The sequence below is a fragment of the Dipodomys merriami genome, unplaced genomic scaffold (assembly GCF_024711535.1).
Source record: "Dipodomys merriami isolate MVZ:Mamm:240054 unplaced genomic scaffold, mDipMer1.0.p SCAF_44, whole genome shotgun sequence".
NCBI classification, from domain to species: Eukaryota; Metazoa; Chordata; class Mammalia; order Rodentia; family Heteromyidae; genus Dipodomys; species Dipodomys merriami.
This window is the reverse complement of record NW_027206002.1, coordinates 2,871,837-2,895,638: the sequence shown is the minus strand read 5'-3', so window position 1 is coordinate 2,895,638 and position 23,802 is coordinate 2,871,837. Positions and strand designations below refer to the sequence as shown.

Below are 23,802 nucleotides of genomic sequence, written 5' to 3'. Positions count from 1 at the left end.
TCACATATCATGAGGTCTACCTTCAAAGAGTACAATTTTAGGTGGGTGACATGACTCAAGGATACAACACACGCCTAACATCCAAAAAGCCCTGGGTTTGATCTTCAGCATCATAAAAACAGAAACAGTTCCCTGATTTTTTTATCTATTCACAGAGTTGTACTTTATCTCAAAAAGAAACTGTAACTAGTAAGAGTTCACCCAAGTTTCTGGGAACTCTGCTTTCTGTTCCTATGGTTATATTAAGAGCATTTCATATAAAGAGAACACACTAAGCCAGGTGTTGGCAGCTCCCAACTGTAATCCTAGTTACTCAGGAAACTGAGATTTAAGGATTGTGGTTTGAAACCAGCTGGGGCTGAAAAGTCCAGGAAGTAGTGCTATGGCTCAAGTGGTAGAGCACAGATAGCCTTGAGCACAAAGAGGCTCAGGGACAGTGCCTAGGCCCAGAGTTCAAGCCCCAAGATTGGCAAAAAAAAAAAAAAAAAAAAAAATTCAGACTCTTATCTCCAATTAATATAAGCAGAATGCCAGTCTGGAGGCATGGTTCAAATGGTAGAGCACGAGCTGTAAGTTAAAACAATGGGACTGACATAATAAACAAACAAACTTAACTTAATTACATCATCATATGTAGTCTTTTGTGACTGCCTTCACTAGAAATAAGCAACATTTTCAAGATTCAGCTACATTAGTATACATAGAAATTCATTCTTTTTTACTACTGAAAAATGTCATTGCAGGAAAAAAAAACCCACATTTTAATGAAGTGGTTATTCCACATTTTAGCCATACTATCATAAATATTCATATGTAACTTGGGGGTGGGGTGGGGGGAGTGCTGGTCCTAGGGCTTGAACTCAGGGCTTGGGCACTGTCCCTGAGCTTTTGTGCTCAAGGCTAATGCTCTACCACTCTGAGCCACAAGCACTATTTCTGGCTTTTTAGTAGTTCATTGGAGGTAAGAATCTTATGGACTTTACTGAGGACTGTCTTTGAACTGTAATCCTCAGATCATAGCCCCCTGAATAGCTAGGATTACAGGTGTGAATCACTGGTGCCTGGCTTGAGATTTTTTTTTTTAATAATGGACAACACACTTTCAATTTCCTTGAATAGAGCTTCGATCACATGGTGACTTTTGAACTTTACACTGTTCTCCACCGTGGCAGCCACACACATTCCCTTAGCAGTGGATGAGGATTCCATTGCTCCATGTCCTTGCAAACACATTATTCTCCATCTCTTTCATTTTAGCTGCCCCCTCCTTAGCAGGAGGCAACACCTTACTGTGCTTTTCATTTGCATTTGCCCAATAACTAAAGCTATTGAACACTTTGTGAAATATGTCTGTAGGTAATTCTTGGGAGTGCTGGGGATTGAACCTGGAGCCTTCCAGAAGCTAAGGACATGCTCTAGCACTGAGCTACATCTCTAGTCTCAAGACTACTGGACAGGGCTGGGAAGGTAGCTCAGTGGAAGAGCGCTTGCCTTGCATGCATGAGGCCCTGGGTTCGATTCCTCGGTACCACGTAAGCAGAAAAAGCCAGAAATTGCACTGTGGCTCAAATGGTAGAGTGCTAGCCTTGAGCTGAAGAACTGAGGGACAGCACCCAGGCCCAGAGTTCAGGCCCCACGAATGGCAAAAAAAAAAAAAAAAAAAGAATACTGGATATTGTGTATTGAAAAATAGGTGTTCACGTCTATTATTTATTCATTCATGTGCTATTTGCCTTTTCATCCCCTTTTTTTTTGTGACACTGGGGTTTTAACTCAGGACCCTGCATTTGCTAAGCAAGTAAGCAACCACTTGAGGTTAATTTGTCTTTTTATTATTAATTTGTAGGAGTTATCTAGATAATCTTGACATAAGATCCTTGTCAGATATGATTTGCATATACTGACTCATTTTGTGGGTTGTCTTCACTGTGTGTGTGTGTGTGTGTGTGTGTGTGTGTGTGTGTGTGTGTGTGTGTGTGTGTGTGTGTGTGTGTGTGTGTGTGTGTGTGTGTGTGTGTGTGTGTGTGTGTGTGTGTGTGTGTGTGTGTGTGTGTGTGTGTGTGTGTGTGTGTGTGTGTGTGTGTGTGTGTGTGTGTTGCAGATGGAACCCAGGGCCTTGACATGCTAAGCAAGTGTTCTACCATTGAGCTATCCATCTAGCCTGACTTTTACTTTCTTTTGTTTCCCTCAAATAGGGGTTCTTGTATAGTTCATACCTGAATTTCCTAAGTATCCCAGGCTGCCCTTGAACTTGTGAACCTCTGATGGGACTTAGAGGTGTGTTACCAGGCCTAGCTTGGTACTGTTCTTTTTCTTTTTTTCATTGTCGGTCATGGGGCTTGAACTAGGGGCCTGGGTGCTGTCCCTGAACTCTTCACTTGAGGCTGTCTCACGGCAGCTGAGCACTGGTGGCTCATGCATGTAATCCTAGCTACTCAGGAGGCTGAGATCTGAGGATCATGGTGCAAAGCCACCTGGGGCAAGAAAGTCCATGAGACTCTTATTTCCAATTAACTACCAGAAAACCAGAAGTGGCACTGTGGCTCAGGGGCCAGCTCCATGACCCAAACTACAACAACAACAACAAGTTAATTGGACTTTCCTGCTTAGGCTGGCTTCAATCAGATCTCATCCTCCAGAGTAGCTAGGATTACAGGCATGAGCCACCGAGCTCAGCTGGTAAAGTCTTTTTTTTTTTTTTTTTGGTCAGTCATGGGGCTTTAACTCTAGGCCTGGGTGCTGTCCCTCAGCTCTTCAGCTCAAGGCGAGCGCTCTACCACTTGAGCCACAGTGCCACTTCTGGCTTTCTGGTGGTTTATTGGAGATAAGAGTCTCATGGACTTTCCTGCCCAGGCTGGCTTTGAACCGTGATCATCAGATCTCAGCCTCCTAAGTAGCTAGGATTACAGTGTCAACCACCGGTGCCTGGCTTGATAAGTCTTTAAAGTACAAAATTCTTTTATTTGAAGAGGATTCATTGATCTATCTTTTCTCCTAACATTTTTATACTTTTAGTGTAATAGTTAGGTTATAATACAATTTGATTTTTTTTTTTAAATCTGTGATGCCTTGGATCAAACCCACACCTTGTGTAAGCTAAGCAAGCACTATGCCACTGAGCTAAAGCTTTAGATGACCATTTGTATTCTAATAAAATGTATATAATATAAAAAATTCACCATCTTAACTTCAAGTGTACAATTTAATAGCATTTAATATATTTACAGTGTTGTATAGCTATCATCATTGCCTGGCTTTAAAAAATGTTTCATCATTCCATACAGGAATGCTACACTTACTAATAAATTCCTTAGTCTCCTTTCCTCTTAGCCCTAGTAATCTCTATTTTAATTTTCAGTCTATATATTTGCTTATTCCAAATATGTAAGTGGCTCATACAATATATCTGACCTTTTATGTCAGGCTTATTTCACTCTAAAAACGCATAATCATATGTCAGAATTTTTTTTTTTTGGCCAGTCCTGGGGCTGGAACTCAAGGCCTGGGCAATGACTGTCCCTGAGCTTCTTTTGCTCAAGGCTAGTGCTCAACCACTTGAGCCAGAGTGCTACTTCTGGCTTTTTCTGTGTATGTTGTACTGAGGAATTGAACCCAGGGCTTCCTCCATGCTAGGTAAGCACTTTATCACTAAAGCCACATTCCCAACCCAGAATTTCATTCTTTAAGGTTGAATAATATTCCAATATACATTTATATCACATTTTGGTAATTTTCTCATCTGTTGCTGGCTTCTGAGATATTTCCAACTTTTGGCAATTTTGAACAATTTTGCTATGAACAATGATCCAAGTCCCTGCTTTAATTCTTTTGAGTATATAATGAGAAGTAAAATTGCTAAATATGCTAATTTTATGATTACTCTGAGGAATTGCCAAATTGCTTTCTGCAGCAACTGTACTATTTCCATTCTTACCATCACTTATTATTTTCTATTAAAAAAATAATAGCCATCCTCCTAATATGAAGTGGCTAACTTACTGAGGTTTTTAATTTTGTGTTTTGGTGCTGGGGACTGAACCCAGGATCTTGAGCATGCCAAGCAAGTGCTCTATCACTAAACTACATCTCCAGCCCTCATTGTGGTTTTGGTTTACATTTCCCTGATGACTCACAAGGGTGAGCATTTTTTCAGGTCTTTATTGGTCATTTGTAGATCTTTTCTGGAAAAATATCTTGTAAAGTCCTTTGTCCATTTATTGTTGCTGAGGCATAGTTCTTTATGTATTATACATAGTAAATTCCTTATCAAATATTAAATTTCAATTATTTTCTTCCATTCTGTGGGCTTTGCCATCCACTGACTAGTGTCTCTTGTTTGTTTTCCCCAGTACTAGCATTTAAACCTAAGGCAACACTGAACTCTAGTCACAAAACTTTTTTTGTTAGTTTTTATGTTTTCCAGTACTAAGAATTAAATCCAGGGCCTCATACATGCTAAGCAAGCACTGTACCACTTGAACTTCTTTTCTTTGTCTGCCTGCCTCCTTCTCGCCCTTCCCCCATTACTTCCATCCCTCTTATCTGTAGTAGAACTGAGGCTTGAACTCTGAGCATCATATTCTCACCAGTTTTCTTACTCAAAGCTGGCTCTCTACCACTGGAGTTCCATAGATTTTTCTATCTGGGCTGATTTCAAACCACAGTCCTCCAGATCTCAGCCTCTTGGGTAGAATTATTAGCATGAGCCAATGGTATCTGGCTTTGAACTCATTTTTAAGCTAGTGTCTGCAGAACTGTGCCTAAACTGCCTCAAACTCATTAATATTCTGCCTCCTATCCCAAGTAGCTGAGATTACAGGTATGCTATATTAAATTACAATATTATACAGATATAACTGAAAGTATTAATTTGTTATAACTTGTTTGGCTATTTTTTCAATTTAGAGGTTTATAATTAATATAGGCTAAATATTAAGGGATAAACTGACTTTTTAAAAAAGTTTCATTCTGTGCTAGGTGCCGGTGGCTCACACTTATAATCCTAGCTATTCAAGAAAGCTAAATCTGAGGATCAGGGTTCAAAAGCCAGCCTGGGCAGGAAAATCCAGGAGGCTCAATTCTCCAATAAACTATTTAGAAAAAGCTGGAAGTAGGCTGAGAAGTTTTCTCAGTGGTAGAGTGCTTGCCTCACACATGCATGAGGCCCTGGGTTCGATTCCTCGGTACCACATTAGCAGAAAAAAGCCAGAAGTGGCGCTGTGGCTCAAGTGGTAGGGCACTAGCCTTGAGCTGAAGAGCTGAGGGACAGCACCCAGGCCCAGAGTTCAGGCCCCACAACTGACAAAAAAAAAAAAAAAAGAAAGAAAAGAAAAAGCTGAAAGTAGCGCTGTGGCTCAAATGGCAAAGCACTAACTTTGAGCACAGAGAGGCTCAGGGACAGAATGTAGGCCCTGAGTTCAAGCCAAAGGACCAGACAAAACAAGAAAAGAAAAGTTTCATTCTAATCTAGGTGCCTGTGGCTCATACCTATAACCCTTGCTACTCAGGAGGCTGAGATCTGAGGATCACAGTTAGAAGCCAGCCCAAGCAGAAAAGCCCAAGAGACTCCAATTAATCCCCCAAAAGCTGGAAGTGGCACTGTGGTTGCTCAAGTGGTAGATTGCTAGCCTTGAGCAAGAAAAGCTCAAGTGCCCAGGCCCTGAATTCTAGCCCTATGACTGGTATAAAAACAAACAAAAACAAAGATTTTCCTTCATAGTATACACTCATACCTATCTACTCCTAATACAGAGCATTGAATTAATTTAAACATATTACATATACCTTCAATATCTGAAACTATTAGCATCTGGGGTTGAGAAAGACCTTCTTGAAGACTGTAGAAATGAATTGTACTGTCAAATGTTATGAAGCCAATTTTTGTCCTAGTGTTGCCAGGAAGCCTAAAAACAAATGCAGAAGAGTGTTTTGTCAAGTGTCTTCATATTTACACACATATCAGCTAAGCATTATAGGAAAGCATGTAGCTTAGTATTATGGTAACTGTCTAACATAAACAAATGTTTAAACAGCCAAGGTTTACCTACCATGACAACATGTACTCCCCAGTGAGAAACTAAGCATAAGCCACATAACTCAATGGAAAATAGCAACAGAACAGAAATTCAAAACCTCTTATTTTATATAAAATGATATACAATTACACAGGAAGTAGTATGAACAAACCACTAGAAAGCACACATAAAAATCTGCAGGCCAGCTTTCTAAAGAATGATTCAGGGCCTGGGGATTATTAGCTCAGTGCCAGAGCACTTGCCTTTCAAGTGCAAGTCTCCTCAACACTGGGTGGGAGAGGGGAAATGCTTCCCAAATTATCATATACCAACTTGAAGACACAATGTACATTTAGGTACTACATTTCTTAAAAAATTGCACAAGCCTGGTGCTATAATCCTATAATCCTAACTACTCAAGAGGCTGAGATACTGAGGATTGAAGTTCAAAGCTAGCCTCAGCAGAAATGTCTAATGAGACTCTTTTATTTTCAATTAACCATCAAAAAGATGGAAATGGAGCTGTGGCTAAAATAGAGCATCAGCCTTGAAGAAAAATATGAAGAAACGGTGCCTAGACCCTGAGTTCAAGCCTCACTACTGGCACCAAAATAAATAACTCACTGAGTTAAAAGTATCTATACAGGAAGGAATAGATGATGGCAAAATAGAATCCTGAAGATGATGAAGCTGTGGGGGTGTACCTGGAGATATATTATTCTAGTCTTACCTAACTACAGCTTTAAAAAGAATATTCTTAAGAAAAAGTAAAGCAGGCCAGGCACCTGTGGCTCACACCTATAATCCTAGCTACTCAGGGGCTGAAATCTGAGAATCAAGGTTTGAAGCCAGTCCCAGCAGGAAAGTCTGTGAAACTCTTTTTTTTTTTTTTTTTTTTTGTTGGTCGTGGGGCTTGAACTCTGGGCCTGGGCGCTGTCCCTCAGCTCTTCAGCTCAAGGTGAGTGCTCTACCACTTGAGCTACAGTGCCACTTCCGGTTTTCTGGTGGTTTATTGGAGATAGGAGTCTCACGGTCTCTCCTGCCCGGGCTGGCTTTGAACCGCGATCCTCAGATCTCAGCCTCCTGAGTAGCTAGGATTACAGGCGTGAGCCACCAGCGCCCGGCCTGTGAAACTCTTATCTCCAATTAACCACCAGAAAACCAGAAGTGGCTCTGTGGCTCAAGTGGTAGAGCACTCACCTTGAGCTGGAGAGCTCAGGGACCGAGCCCAGGCTCTGAGTTCAAGCCTCATAACCAACAACAACAAAAAGAAAGGCCTAAGTTCATCGATTTAAGTGGGCATTTTTTTTAAAGGACATAATTATATAGCCTCTTATTTCATTTTGCCAATACTGTTAAATTTAAGATTGAGACACTTACAAATCCAGGTTGTCTAACAAACTCTGGCAAACTGAATTCAAGTATCCAGTTTCGACTGCATTGTGAGACACGTCAAATACAAAGAGGTACACAGGAGGTTGTGGTGGTCGCAGCTGAAGAGAAGAAAAGAACCTTGTTAAATATTATCGAATATGTTTTAAAACATTTAAATTTGAACTTAACTTGCTGAGTCCACTTACAATAAAACCATAATATAAGCATATTTATGTACAGATGGTATTAAGACAACATCTAAACTATACAGTGTTTACAGATGCTAATTGAGAAACAGATGCAGTTGAGTCTATGTCTGCCAAAACTCAAGAATGTCTTCTCGGGCTGAGAAGGTGGCTCAGTGGTAGAGTGCTTGCCTTGCATGCCTGAGGCCTTGGGTTCAATATCACAGCACCACATAAGCAAAAAGCCGGAAGTGGCGCTGTGGCTCAAGTGGTAGAGTGCTAGACTTGAGCTGAAGAGCTGAGGGACAGCGCCCAGGCCCAGAGTTCAGGCCCCACGACCGAAGAAAAAAAAAAAAAAAGAATGTCTTCTCTCCTCAGGAAGACAAAGAAATGTGATTAGAAGGGTTCCTGGCAATGTTCAATTTCTTCTCTCTCTCTCTTCTTTCCTTCTCTTCCCTTCTTTTCCTTCCTTCCTTCTTCCTTCTTTCATTCTTTCTTCCTTTCTGGTATCATACCTCTAATTTTAGGCCTAAGCCACAGGCTCACTTGAGCTAAGCAAGAGCTCAAGACCTTGAGTTTAAGCACCATACCAGGGGGAAAAAAAAAAAAAAGAAAGAAAAGAAGTGCTCTATAAAATACAAAGTGCTTAGGGGCTGGGAAGGTGGCTCAGTAGTAGAGTGCTTGCCTTGCATGCATGAGGCCCTGGGTTCGATTCCTCAGCACCACATAAGCAAAAAGAAAAAAGCTGGAAGTGGCGCTGTGGCTCAAGCCTTGAGCTGAAGAGCTGAGGGACAGTGCCCAGGCCCAGAGTTCAGGCCCCATGACCGGACCAAAAAACAACAACAACAAAAAAAATGCAAAGTGCTTAAACATCAGACATATTACTATTATTGTTGGTTTTTATTTTTTTTTGTGTGCCAGTCCTGAGGCTTAAACTCAAATACCTGGGCTCTGTCCCTGAGCTTTCTGTGTATATGTATATGCCAGTCCTGGGGCTTGAACTCAGGACCTAAGCAGGGTCTCTGAGCTTTTTTGTTGTTGGTGGTAGTATTCATGTGGCTTGAACTCAGAACCTGGGCGCTATCCCTGAGCTCTTTTGCTCAAGGCTAATGCTCTACCACTTTGAACCACAGCACCACTTACAGTTTTCTGGTGGTTAATTGGAGATAGGAGTCTCACAGACTTTCCTGTCCAGGCTGTCTGTAAACTACGATTCTCAGATCTCAGCCTCCTGGGTAGCTAGGATTACAGGCGTGAGCCACCAGTGCCTGGCTGTCTGAGCTTTTATGTTAAAGGTTAGTGCTCTTATCACTTGAACCACAGCTCCACTTTTGGCTTTTTAGTGATTAATTGGGGATGAGAGTCCCAAGGACTTTCCTTCCTGAGATGGCCTCTAACTGCAACCCCCAGATTTCAGCCTCCTGAATAACTAGGATATGGGCAGGACCTACCAGAACCTAGCAACCTGAGCATTTTTGCTTACCACGAGCCACGGCTCTACTTCTGACTTTTTGGTAGGTAACTGGAGATGAGAGTCTAATGGACTTTCCTAAATTCAAATTGAGATCTTCAGATCTCAGCCTCATGAGTAGCTAGAAATAAATACAGGCATGAGCCACTGATGCCTGGTTTGTTTGTTTGTTTGTTGTCAGTCAACCACTTCCGGTTTCCTGGTGGTTAATTGGAGATGAAGAGTCTCATGGACTTTCTTATACCGGCTGGCTTTGAACCTCCATCCTCAGATCTCAGCCTCCTGAGTACCTAGGATTACAGGCATGAGCCACCAGCACCCAGCTTGTTTTGTTTTTTGAGACAGTCTTGGTATTGCTATGTTGCCCATGCTAGCTCAAACGAGATTCTCCTGTCTCAGGTTTCTGAATGCTAGGCTATAGGCATCCACCATTATGCTCATAATTTATTTATTTATTTGGAGAGGGGGGGTTATGGGGCTTGAATTCAGTGCCTGGGTACTGTCCTTGAGCATTTGTGCTCAAGGCTAGCATTTTACCACTGTTAGCCCCAAGGCCACTTCCAGTTTTCTGGTGGTTAAGTGGAAAAAAGAGTCTCACGGGCCTTCCTGCCCAGCTGGCTCTGAATTGTGATTCTCAGATCTCAGCTTCCTGAATAGCTAGGCTTAGAGGCAAGAGCCACTGGTGCTAGGTTCATATTTTTAGAATGCAAAACTTCAAAACTCTCACAAAGTATTAGCTATAATAAACAAAAACTGAATGTGACTTATAGCTATAATCTCAATATTATGTGTGTGTGTGTGTGTGTGTGTGTGTGTGTGTGTGTGTGTGTATTATTTATTTATTTATTTTTGCCAGTCTTGGGGCTTGAACTCAGGGCCTGTGCATTGTCTCTGGGCTTCTTTTGCTCAAGGCTAGCACTCTATCATTTGAGCCACAGTGCCACTCGGGCTTTCTCTGTTTATGTGGTACTGAGGAATCGAACCCAGGGCTTCATACATGCTAGGCAAGCACTCTACACTAAGCCACATTCCAAGCCCTACAAATTTCTTGATGGACTGAGAACAAGAGGAGCTTTACATATACTTTTATACCTTTACTTCTCAAAGATATCCTTATTTAATAACTACCATTATGCTCTCAAACACTGTGCTCTCAAAATAAAATTATAGTTTTACTTAAAATCCAGTGTTACAAAATGCATATATCATATTAAAATTAAGCTTACCATATACTCTGAAGGAGCCATAAACTCAATAGTAGCATTTTGAACTTCAGGTCTTCTATGAGGTTCTCCATAAACTCTGGTTAAAGGGTTGTACATAAATTCTTCAGGAACTGTGTAAAATTACAATATTATACAGATGAAACAGAAAGAGTCAATTTAATACAAATTGTTTGGTGATTTTTCTCAATTTAGGGGTTTATAATTAACCCAATATAGGCTAAGTATTAAGGGATGATGAATACATTCTTTTTTTTTTTTTTTTATTGGGGGTCTTGAACTCTGGGCCTGGGTGCTATCCTTCAGCTCTTCAGCTCAAGGTGAGTGCTCTACCACTTGAGCCACAGTGCCACTTCCAATTTTCTGGTGGTTAATTGGAGATAAGAGTCTCACAGACTTTCCTGCCCCAGCTGGCTTTGAACCATGATCCTTAGATCTCAGCCTTCTGAGTAGCTAGAATTACAGGCGTGAGCCACCAGCACCCAGCTGCATGTGATAATTTCTAAACTAAAATATTTCTAGGGCTGTGGCAATGGCTCAAGTGGTATAGCAAGCATGAGGCCTTGAGCTCAAACTCTAATGTGGCCAAGAAAAAAAAAAAGAAAGAGAGAGAAAAAAAAGAAAAGAAAAAGAAAGGTTTAAAGTTACTGGTTTAAATAAACCATAAAACAAACAACTTATAGAACAATAGTGAAGGGCTGGGAATGTGGCTTAGAGGTAGAGTGCTTGCCTAGCATGTATGAAGCTCTGGGTCCCATTCCTCAGTACATGTGCACATACACAGAAAAAGCCAGAAGTAGAACTGTGGCTCAAGTGGTTGAATGCTAGCTAGCCTTGAAGGCAAAAGCTCAGGGACAGAGCTCAGACCCTGAGTTCAAGCCCCAGAACTGTCAAAAAGGAAAAAAGTAATCTTAACATATTATCACATTTTTTGTGTAAAATGTACATTTTTTTTAAATGTTTATTTTTTGGTCCGGTCATGGGGCCTGAACTCTGGGTCTGGGCGCTGTCCTTCAACTCTTCAGCTCAAGGCTAGTGCTCTACCACTTGAGCCACAGCGCCACTTCCGATTTTTTTCTTTTTTGCTTATGTGGTGCTGAGGAATTGAACCCAGGGCCTCATGCATGCAAGGCAAGCACTCTACCACTGAGCCACCTTCCCAGCAACATCTTTATTTATAAGTATAAACATTTTAAAAAGTTAACAGAAGTTTTCTGAGTAGAATTGGTTATAAATATATGAAGGCACAGAGGGCTGAGAGCATAGCTCAGGTAGTAGAGCACCTGCCCATCAAGGGGAGGCCTTAAGTTCAAATACCAGGACAGCTGAAATAAATTACATAGTAAACATGAGGGCATTTTAGATATTCATTATATTGTCATGATCCTCTTAACTCAGCCTTAAAATAGCTAAAATTAATTATTATTTCTTTCTTTTCATTGAAAGACAGGTTCAAATTCAGGATTTTATGCTGTTTAGGCTGGCACTCTAGCACTTGAGCTACAACTTCAGTCTTGTTTTCTGCTGGTTGTTTTTTTTTTTTGGCAGTCGGTCAGGGGACTTGAACTCTGGGCTTGAGTGCTGTCTCTCAGCTCTTCATCTCAAGGTTAGTACTCTATCACTGGAGCCACATTGCCACTTCTAGTTTTCTGGTGGATAATTAGAGATAAGAGCCTTACAGACTTTACTGCCCAGGCTGGCGTTGAACTGAGATCTTCAAATCTGAGCCTCCTGAGTAGCTAGGATTACAGGACTGAGCCACCAGTGCCCAACCTCTGCTGGGTTGTTTTTTTTTTTTTTTTTTTGGTCGGTCGTGGGGCTTGAACTCTGAGCTTGGGTGCTATCCATGCACTCTTCAGCTCAAGGCAAGCGCTCTACTGCTTAAGCCACGGCACCACTTCTGATTTTCTAGTGGTTTATTGGAGTTAAGAGTCTCACGGAGTTTCCTGCCCAGGATGGCTTTGAACTGTGATCCTCAGATCTCCGGCTCCTGAGTAGCTAGGATTACAGGCATGAGCCACTGGCACCGGCTCTGCCAGTTTATTTATTTACTTTTTTTTTGGGGTCCGGTCGTGGGGCCTGAACTCTGGGCCTGGGTGCTGTCCCTCAGCTCTTCAGCTTAAGGCTAGCGCTCTACCACTTGAGCCACAGCGCTACTTCTGGCTTTTTTCTTTTTGCTTATGTGGTGCTGAGGAATCAAACCCAGGGCCTCAGGCATGCAAGGCAAGCGCTCTACCACTGAGCTACCTTCCCAGCCCCTCTGCCGGTTATTTTTGAGATAGAATCTCCTAAAGGTTTCTGCCTGGCTGGTTTGGAACCTTGATCCTCCATAGCTAAGATTACAGGCATGAGTCACCAGTGCCTAGCTTTTTTTTTTTAAACTTCACATTTTTGTTATCCTACTTCTAGATAATGCAAGCAAAGACTATGCGCGTACCATCGTTGACTCGGTAACATAAGTTACACTTCCACCTCCTTTGGTCAAGAAAGCTGACAAAAGGGTTGATGTAGGTCCTGCAGGAACGACATCTCACAATTGTATTGGAGGTAACCACAGGCAATTGCTGAAAACAACAACAACAAAAGCAAGTTTTTAAAGGCAAGCATCATTACTTTGAAAAGGCAAACATCAATTTATCCTTTTGAAATAGCCCTTGGAATGTTTAAAATTTGTCCTCTTTTGGGGGGTGGGAGGGAGGGCAGGCAGTACTGGGGTTTGAACTCAGGGTCTTAAGCCTGCTAGAATAGTGTTCTATCACTTGAGCCACACATCCAGCCATTTTGGCCAGTTATTTTTCAAATAGGGACTTTTATTTTTGCCTGGTTAAGTCTGGGTCTTGAGCCTCTTATTTATGCCTCCTGTGTAAGTGGGATGACAAAGGTATGCTACTATGCTGAACTGTTCTGGTTGAGGTCTTGCTAACTTGTTGCCTAGGCTAGCTTCTAATGGCGATCCTCCTGAACCCCAACCTCTCAAGCAGTTGGGAGTACAGGCATGTGCCACTACACCTAAGGAAGATTTACCTTTTTTTTTTTTTTTTTTTTTTTTTTTTGTCGGCCGTGGGGCTTGAACTCTGGGCCTGGGCGCTGTCCCTCAGCTCTTCAGCTCAAGGCGAGCGCTCTACCACTTGAGCTACAGCGCCACTTCCGGTTTTCTGGTGGTTTATTGGAGATAGGAGTCTCACGGTCTCTCCTGCCCGGGCTGGCTTTGAACCGCGATCCTCAGATCTCAGCCTCCTGAGTAGCTAGGATTACAGGCGTGAGCCACCAGCGCCCGGCTAGATTTACCTTTTTTAAAAAGTATTTATGTTCTTAGTAAATACATTGTAAAATCAAGAAAATGTTTACAAGGAAGAAGATGGGAAACGAAAAAAGGAACTATGTGGCTCAGGCTAGTCTCACAACTCTTGGACTCATGTGATCCTCCTGTCTCATCCTCCCAAAAGAGGTTAGACAACATTCTAAAAGAAGGATAAATACTATAAAGTTTTTTTCCCCTTTGGATGTATGTACCATTACTGGGGCTTAAATTTAGGACCTCAAACTGTTGCTTGGCTTTTTTGCTCAAGGCTGGCACGCTTATCACTTGAACCACACCTCTAGTTCCTATTATAAAGGTTTTGATTAACAGGCATATTTAGTTCTCATGAAATTAGTTACAAAGTTAAATAGCACTTACAGTTTATATATTTTTGGGGGAAGGGGGGCTAGTCTTGAATTCAGGGCCTGGCTACTTTCTCTGAGCATTTGTGCTCAAAGATAGCACTCTATCACTTTGAGCCAAAGCTCCATTTCCAGCCTTTTGGCAGTTAACTGGAGGTCAGAGTCTCATGGATTTTCTGTTTGGGCTAGGTTTGAACCATGATCCTCAGATCTCAGCCTTCTGAGTAGCTGGGATTACAGGCATGAGTGCCAGCTAAAGTTTATCTTAATTTATTAAACTTTTTCTCAGCACAGCCTTTATTGACACAAGATATTCAAATCTACCTTTATGGCAGCTTTATTTTCATGTCCTAAACTTATAGCTACTTTTGCTCTAACACACATAGAAGCCTACAAAAACTGCTTAAAGTTCAACTTTATTTCTAACCATTGCCTTTGAAATCATCATTGTTCCTGATGTTAGAACACGTTCTTTCCTCACAATAAATTTACAACATTGGTATCACAAGATACTAAGGTGGCACAAAGAGTACTAGGGCCTTCACAGACATCATAGGTTTTCTTCTCTGTCTATCGTGTTCCTATGCAATCCTACTTTTTTTTTTTAACGCCAATCCTAGGGCTTGAACTCTGGACTCTATGCTGTTCCTAAGCTTTTTTTGTTCAAGGCTACTCCACTTCTGGCTTTTTTTTTTTTTTTTTTTTGGTCATGGGGCTTGAATTCTGGGCCTGGGCTCTGTTGCTGAGCTCATCAGCCCAAGGCCAGCTCGTCAGCCCAAGGCCAGCACTCTACCCCTTGAGCCACAGTGCCTCTTCCAGTTTTCTGCTGGTTAACTAGAGATAAGAGTCTCACAGGCTTTCCTTCTTGGGCTGGCTTTGAACCACAGCCCTCAGATCTCAGCCTCCTGAGTAGCTAAGATTACAGGCGTGAGCCACTGGCACCCAGCTGACCTTTGGCTTCTTTTGTAGTTTATTTTGGTAGTTCATCTCACTGTCTTTCTTGCCCCAGTTGGCTTCAAACATGATCCTCAAATCTCAGCTTCCTGAGTAGCTAGGATTACAGGCCTGAGCCCTTCGTGCCCTAATGTAAACCTTTTTTTTTTTTTAATCTGTCTGTGGTCAAGTTAAAAGACAGCTCAGATAAATTTAATATACAACTCTCAAATTGTTGCAGATGATTTCCTAAGAAATATTGACTCTCACTAGAAACATACCACTAGATCTTTGAAAGGATGAAGCAATAGCCCCAAAGGAAGTTTGGCTTTATTCAGTAAGGCCTGAGTCTGAGGAATGCTCGTCAGTGTGCATCGAAATAACCTTTAAAGAAAAAAAAAAAAGGGTCAGTTGCTCCTATTTTAGCTAAGTAATCATCTTTTTTTTTTTTTTTTTTTTTTTTGCTGGTTCTGGGGGCTTGAGCTCAGGGCCTGGGTGCTGTCCCTGAGCCCCTTTGTGCTAATGTTCTACCACTTAAGCCATAGTGCCACTTCTGGCTTTTTCTGAGTAGTTTATTGGAGATAGGAGTTTCACAGACTTTCCTGACCAGGCTGGCTTTGAACCATGATCCATAGATCTCAACTCCCCCCTTGCTAGGACTACAGGTGTGAGCCACCTGCGCCCAGCTAGTTAAATAATAATCGTTAAGTAGACAAATGGTATTTACCATTAATAATAAGGACTTAAAAGATACACTTTAATTTTACATCAGATTACACATAAAGTACTTAATAGCCTCTCTGATATTCTTTTTTGTGTGTGTGGTATGTGTATATGTCTGGAGACTGGGACTCAGACTCAGGATTTGACACCTGCTTGCACTCATTGGCTGGAACTTTACAACCACAGCCACGCCTTCAACCCTCCTCCCTTTTTTTGTTTAGTTTTATTTTTGCATGTTTGATATGGTATCCCATTAAAATGTTTTAAGTTGCTGGGCACGTTGGTGCACACCTGTTAATGTTAGTACTCAGGAAGCTGAGCCAGGAGTGATCTTGGGATCAACCTGGGTTACATAACAAAACCTAATAAATAAATAATATTATAATTTTGTCTGTAATGAAGTTAACTTAAGAATGGAGCAAAAAAAAGAATTATATAGAGTGGGATGTTAGTGGTTCATAGCTGTAATCCTAGCTACTCAGAGGGCTAAGATTTGAAGATCAAGGTTTGGAGCCAGCCCAAGCAGAAAAATCCCCATGAGACTCTTATCTCCAATTAACCACTCAAAAACCAGAAGTGGCACTGTGGCTCAAGTGGCAGAGTGCTAGCCTTGAGCACAAAGAGGCTCAGGGACAGCTCCCAGGACCTGAGTTCAAGCCCCATGACAAGCAAAAAAAAAAAAAAAAAAAAAAAGAATTATGTAGACTTAGATTCTTGTACTATATAATGTAGAGCTGATGTGAGCATCAATTGGATCAAATGTTATCATGCTATTTCTTCTTTATTTTTGTATTTGTTTTTTGAGATAGGAACTCATTAAGTAATTTACACTGGAGTGAAGCTTTGTCTTATTGCTTTTACCTTCCAAATGCTGGGATTAGGACTACCACACCTGGCCCTATTTATTTATTTATTTATTTTGTCCCTAGGGTTGAACTCTGGGCCTGGGCCTGTCCCTGAGCTTCTTTTGCTCAAGGCTAGTGCTCTTGAGCCACAGTACCACTTTGTTTTTTCCTAAGTAGTTTATTGGAGTCTCACAAACATTCTTGCCTGGGCTGGACAGGCAAGCTACTCAGCCTCCTGAGTAGCTAGGATTATAGGTGTGAGCCACTGGCACCCAGCTTCCTATTTCATGAGAGAGAGAGGAGAGGAGAGAGGAGAGGGAAGAGGGGAGAGGGGAGAAGGAGGAAGGGGGAGGAGGAGGGGGAGGGGGGAAAAGAGAGGGAGAGGGGAGAGAAAGAACACACGTGCTCATTCTGAGACTGGAATTTAAGGTCTAAGTATGCTTAGGCTAGTGCTCTACCACTTAAGCCACAGCCTACTTCTCACTTTTTGGTAGTTAATTGGAAATAAGAGTCTTGTGGATTTTCCTGCCCTCAGCTTCCTGAGTAGCTAGGAGTACAGGCCCATCAGCACCTGGCTCCTATTTCTTAATTTAGAACCCTCCAAATTTTATTCAAGGCTTCTTTCCATAAATTACATGTACAGCTTATTCAAACACCCGAAACTAATTTAAAAAACTAAAAAAATTCAGAACTTGCATAATATCATGTATAATAATGTATGAAGCCTTACTCTGGGTTACAGTTGAGTTTCTGGATATCTTCATGCAAATTTGGAACGGGAGGCTTCAAAGGTGTTGAGGGAAGCATGTTTCGCTCTTGAAGAAGATTGATGACTCTTAGACCCTCTGGATGTAGACTTAATCCACTCATGCTTGCACTTAAATGATTAGCACCTAAGGGAGTCTACAAATAGACACATTATTTCAAAGTAAGTAACCATTTAAAATGTGTACAAACTTCAAGTCTCTCTACATAAGAAAAAAACTGTAAACTAGATTATCTGACCAATCTTGTGGAAGTACAAAGGCTTTATTAAATATTCACTATTACAGTAATTAGTTATAAGTGTTCTACATATAGTCCTAAAACTTTACTCATTGTATATTTTGCTTACACCTAAAAATAGAAAATAGGCTTTAAAAAAAAGCTTACCTGAGTAAAGGCCTGGGGGCCACTTGGGTAATTCAAGGATGAGGGTGGCATTCCAGTCCCACTAGGCGGCGTTGTGTTCTGGTAACCAGGTGGTAGGGAGGGGTAGGCATACCCAACACTTCGGCTCATTTTGGGGTTCTTATTAGTGAGCTGTGATGTTGCTAGAAATGAGGTTCTATTTTATATTCTACAATACTTTAAATCAACACAAAGATCCATTAAATTATGTAATTATAACTTAGAGTTCCTCTAGATTAATTTACCTTACTTTTATCAATCAATTTGGCAAAATGAAGACAAATTTTATGAACACAATAATAGCTATGATTAAAATCTAGTTAATCTAAGAGTACAGCTATAAGTAAAAAAAATAAGTTTGGCATAATTTACTTTCCTGTATATGGTAAGTTTTGTATACAGGCTAAATTTTAATTTAAAACAACTTTAATGAAAATATCCTGTACATTCAGCTTATCGGACTGGCTTAATAGTCATATCATAATTAAAAAAAAACCATGATCCCAATTCTGAAAGGAAGGAAAAATAATGAAAAGAAGTAAAACATGATAATGATAGGTGAGTCTACATAACAAAATGATGAAGTTTCCTCTGGTTTCCTATAATGAGCAAATATTATTTCTATAATCAGAAAAAAAAAAAGATGAAAAAACTTCCATAGCATCTCACCCAAGAAGCCACCTCCTTCAATTTCATCATAATTACTGTGGACCACCATCGATCCGTTATTGGCATTTGATGTAATACCTAAGAAGGAAGTCCATTAAGGTTTACATTAGAATAATTGCTCTAAGACATGAACTAATTAATATCTCCGTGTGTGTGTGGGGGGGGGGTGTGTGGGTGTACTGTAACGAGGCTTGAATTCAGGGTCTGGGTACTGTCTGACTTTTTGCTGTTTTATTAGAGCTGGAGGCTCATAGACATTCCTGCCTGGGCTGGCTTCAATCCTTGATTATCAGATTTCAACCTCCCTAAGTAACTAGGATTACAAACATGAGCCACCAGGGCCCAGCACTAAAATTTTATTATTATTTTCAAACAAACAGTTTAAAGTACATTCTACATAGAAATGTTAAATGTTCATGGACAAATGACGGAAACTTCAATTTCTGAAAAGACATACAAATTGCCAACATCTATGTATAAAATCCTTAGCATCACTCATCATCAGGGAATACAAATCAAAACCACAATGCGATAAATGAAAAAGATTACAATATCATCTCATTTCAGTTAGAATGGGTATTATCAAAAACATACACACAAAAAATGTCAGCCTGGCACCAATGGCTCACACCTGTAATCCTAGCTACTCAGGAGGCTAAGATCTGAAGATGTGGTTCAAAGCCAGCCCAGGCAGGAACATCCACGAGACTCTGATTTCCATTTAACCACCAGAAAACCGGAATGGCTCAAGTAGTAGAGCACTGGCCTTAGCTGAAACAGAGCCCAGACCCAGAGTTCAAGCCCCACAACCAACAACAACAACAAAAAATGTTGACAAGGATGTGGAAAAAGTGTAACTCTTTTTTTTACACAGTTGATGAAAATGTAAACTATTCTAGCCATTATGGAAGTTTATTTAAGTTCCTCAGAAAACTAAAAAGAAATAACAAAATTTATGTCAAAGAGATGTTGGCACTCCCCTGTGTAGCAGTTACACATATAAGAGCCAAGATACAGAATCAACTTAAGTGTCTGTCAACAATTTAAGTGACCACAGTGAAATACTACTCAGTCATTAAAAAAATAAAGAAAAAAGATAAAATCCTGTCATTTATACCAACAGGAACAAGCCTGAAGAAATTTTGTTAACTGAAATACATCATGGGGCTGGAAAGGTGGCTCAGTGGTAGAGTGCTTGCCTTGCATGCATGAGGCCCTGGGTTCCATTCCTTAGCACCGCATAAACAGAAAAAGCCGGAAGTGGGTGCTGTGCCTCAAGTGGTAGAGCACTAGCCTTGAGCTGAAGAGCTGAGGGACAGCGCCCAGGTCCAGCGTTCAAATCCCATGACCGACAAAAACAACAACCAAAAAAACCCATCAGACCCAGAACAATAAAGACCACATGTGAGAACATATATGAACTCATATAGGGAAGCTAACAAGATTGATCTCATGAAAGTAAAGAGTAGCCATGTCCACTCTGGTGCGGGCGGGGAGGAGGATTCGAACGGATGGGAAGGGGAAACAAAGGAGGAGGCTACAATGCTTGATAAGAAATATACTCATTATCTTGCCCATGTAATTGTAACCCCTCTGTACAGTATTTTCACTATAAAAAATACGTTTATAATAAAAAAAGAATTCAAAAAAAAAAAAGTAGCCCTGTCCATCAGTGGCTCAGCCTGTAATCCTAGCTACTCAGGAGGCTGAGATCTGAGGATCCGAGTTCAAAACCAAAACCAGCCCGGGCAGGAAAGTCCACGAGACTCTTATCTCTAATAAACCACTCAGACAAACAGAAGTGGTACTATGGCTCAAGTGATAGAGCACTTGCCTTGAGCTGAGGAGTTCAAGCCCTATGACAGACAAAAAAAAAAAAAAAAAGAGCAGCCCTATCAGAGAATATGTGTTAGACAGCAAGGGAGGTAGAGGTTGCCTAATGAGCATAACACAACAGTTAAATAGAAGAACTAAGTTCTATGGCTCTATAAAACAAAAGGGTGACTATAATTAAAAATAATTCACTGTATTTCAAAATTTCCAGAAAAGATGCTTTTGAATGTTCTGTACACAAATGATAAGTGTTGAAGTGGTAATAGGCTAATTACCCTGATGAGATGAATATACATGTTTCAAGTTTTTACACTGCATATCATAAGTATATATAATTAATATACATTAATTTTTTTAAAAAGAAGAATGTAGAACCTGGTGACAGTGATTTATGCCTATAATCTTAGCCATTCAATAGGCTAAGGTCTGGAGACTGAAGTTCAAGACCAGCTCCTGGGCAGACAACTCTGCCAGACTACATCTCCAAATTAACCACCAAAAAAAGTGGAGCCCGAAGTATGGCTTATGTGATAGAGCAGCAATTAAGAAGCTCAGAGTTCAAACTCTAGTATCTCATAAACACACAATCTATCCTCCAAGAAAAACTGGAAAACCAGACCCGATATGGGGGTAAGTACATAGTTTTATTAAATCACCAAAACTAATAATGCTTAAAGTAAAATGTAAGTATACAAAACCTTATTTGCAAACTATCCAACAGAGGAGAATCTAAAATTAACTTGCAGGTGACATTCAGTCATCCCTTCCTGTCCTTATGTTCCAGGAACCCCAAGGATACCGAACTCTGCAGAAGCTCAGGTGCCTTCTATGACATGGTGTCACACATATTGCCCTATGTTCTTAAATATTCTCCTTATAACTTATAATATACAACATAAATGCTATATAAATATCTGTTAGACTGTTAAGAAAAAAGTCTGTTCATGTCTAGTATAAATGAAATTTCTTTTCAAATATTCTAGATGTAAAGTTGATTAAATCCTGAGGATAAGCCCTATGGATCATAAATGAATTATAGCTGCTGTAAAGTCCTGAAACAGAGTATGTATGAGACAAGAAGGGAGACAGAGGTTGCTTCTAGAAAAGGTATGATTCTAAAACACTGGATTCAGGAAAAATTCACCCTTGTGTTAAAAATTAAAACTTTAGGAACAGATTTTCTTTTTTGATTTACTTACCTTCTTGGTTTACAGCTGAATGAAACAAAGGCTGGGGTGAGGCTGTATGTGATAGTTTCTGAGGTGTTGCGGCCCTGACTGGGGGTCCACCAGCTGGAGGGGGGCCAGGAGGAGCTCCAGGTTGAAAAGGGGTAGGTAGAGGTGGGTTCCTTGAGGGAAGTGCAGAACCTATGGAAACACAGGGCTATAGAATGACTCAAGTAACAGAAAACAGGCACAGCAGGCTTAAGGACCTGAGTTCAATTCCCAGTGCTAATGGAAATTTAAAAAACTAAGAAATAAATGGAGCTAGGCACTGGTAGCTCATTCCTGTAATCCTAGTTATTCAAAGATTTGAGATTTGAGGATTGCAGTTCAAAGTCAGCCTGGGAAGGCAAGTCTATGAGACTCTTATCTCTAATTAACCACAAGAAAACCCAAAGAGCTAGAGCAAGGGCTGGGAACGTGGCTCAGTGATTGAATGAGCATTCATGAGTCCCTGGGTTCGATTCCTCAGCACCGCATAGACAGAAAAAGCCAGAAATGGCACTGTGCCTCAAGTGCTGGAGCACTACACTTGAGCAAAAAGCAGCTCAGGGACAGTGCAAGGTCCTGAGTTCGTTCAAGACCCAGGACTGGCAAAAAAAAAAAGTGCTAGAGCACTAGCCTTGAGCAAAAGAGCTCAGGGGCAGTGCCCAGTCCCGGAATTCAAGCCCCAAGACCAAGATAGATAGTAGATAGATAGATGGGCACTGGTGCCAGTAACTCAAGTCTGTAATCCTTTGTATTCTGGAGGCTGAGATCTAATCTAAGGATTGTGGTTTGAAGATAACCTGGGCAGGAAAGTCCAGGAGACTCTTATCTCCAATTAACCACCAAAAAGCTGGAAGTGGAGATGTAGCTCAAGTGGTACAGTGCCAGCCTTGAGCAAAAAAAGCTCAGGGAGAGTGTCCAGGATCTGAACTCAAGCTCCAGGATATTGTTAGACTCTCCAATAACCAATTGAAAAATCTTTATTAATTATGCTTGTAAGTGTCTTGTTGGCAAAAAGGAAGACAGGTTATGGCCATGTAATTTTCTTATCAAAAAATAAAACCTGGTCTGGGGATGTGGCTTAGCAGTAGAGTGCTTGCCTAGTATGCATGAAGCCCTGGATTTGATTCCTCAGTACCACATAAACAGAAAAAGCTGGAAGTAGCACTGTGGCTTAAGTGGTAAAGCGCTAGCCTTGAATACAGAGAGGCTCAAGGACAGTGCTCAGGCCCTAAGTTCAAGCTCCAGGACTGGCAAAAAGAAAGAAAAGGAAAGAAAGGAAGGAAGGAAAAGAAAAAAAGAACCCCTACATATCTATGAAATACAGACGAGTCAAAGGAACAAAGGGGCAAGGTACACTACCAACTCAGCATTACCAAGGCCAGATATATGATACATCTGGCTGCAAAGATTAACAATTTAATGTTTAACAAAATGTAAGGGAGCTTAAGAGATTTTTTTTTTATAATTTTAGGGTAATACCTTTAAATTCAGAATATGCCATATTTCATATAACAGAAATTGTTTTTTAAGTTGGATTTTGTTAGTGCTTAGGATTGTTCCACAGTCTCATACATGGTAGGCAAGTATTAAGTTGACTAATTCTGTTTTTTTGGACATGGGGCTGAGTACTATCCTTGAGTTTTTTCATTCAAGGCTAGAACTCTACCACTTTGAGCCATAGCACCACTTCCAGTTTTCTGGTGGTTAACTGGAGATCAGAGTCTCATGTACTTTCCTTCCAGGGATAGTTTTGAACCATGATCCTCAGATCTCAGCCTCCTGAGTAGCTAGGATTACAACAGTGAGCCACCAGCACCCAGCTCTAATTTTTTAATAGCATACATTAGTTAGACAAAGGGGTTTCACTGTGAAATTTCTAAGCATCATATAATACACTTTGGCCAAATTCAAGTTGATTTTTTAAAAATCTTTTTTCCTCTTCTACATCTATCCAAACCATTCATCCCCTCATGTTACCTGGTTCCATTTTCCACATAAGTACACTGAGCATTACGACAGTATTTGTGTACCATTCTTCTTTCCATTCATTTACTTCCTCCTCTGATTTCTTTTTTTTCCCTGGTCCTGAGGCTTGAAATCTGGGCCTAGACAGTGTTCCTGAGCTCCTTTTGCTCAAGGCTAGCACTCCACCACTTGAGCTACAGGGCAACTGCCGGCTTTTTCTGTGGTTAATTGTAGATAACAGTCTTACAGACTTTCCTGTTCAGGCTGGTTTCTTTTTTTTTGTTGTTGTTGTTGTTGTTGTTGGTCGTGGGGCTTGAACTCTGGGCCTGGCCGTTGTCCCTGAACTCTTCAGCTCAAGGCAAGTGCTCTATCACTTGAGCCACAGGGCCACTTCTGGTTTTCTGGTGGTTTATTGGAGATAGGAGTCTCAAGGTCTTTCCTGCACGGGCTGGCTTTGAACCGAGGTCCTCAGATCTCAGCCTCCTAAGTAACTAGAATTACAGGCGTGAGCCACCAGCGC

At 40.9% G+C, this 23,802-nt stretch overlaps 1 protein-coding gene across 1 annotated transcript in view; it reads right to left on the bottom strand.

The window, feature by feature from the left end:
• The window catches only part of Sec24a (SEC24 homolog A, COPII coat complex component), a 65,635-nt gene that overhangs the window by 27,335 nt on the left and 14,498 nt on the right, over positions 1-23,802 (bottom strand). The window contains exons 3-11 of the mRNA XM_069993783.1: positions 21,303-21,470; positions 18,271-18,348; positions 17,584-17,744; positions 17,162-17,334; positions 15,145-15,247; positions 12,705-12,831; positions 10,271-10,380; positions 7,395-7,507; positions 5,785-5,903 (exon numbers count right to left, since the gene is read on the bottom strand). Coding sequence (XP_069849884.1) covers positions 5,785-5,903; positions 7,395-7,507; positions 10,271-10,380; positions 12,705-12,831; positions 15,145-15,247; positions 17,162-17,334; positions 17,584-17,744; positions 18,271-18,348; positions 21,303-21,470 — 1,152 coding nt within the window. The remainder of the gene's footprint in view (positions 1-5,784; positions 5,904-7,394; positions 7,508-10,270; positions 10,381-12,704; positions 12,832-15,144; positions 15,248-17,161; positions 17,335-17,583; positions 17,745-18,270; positions 18,349-21,302; positions 21,471-23,802) is intronic.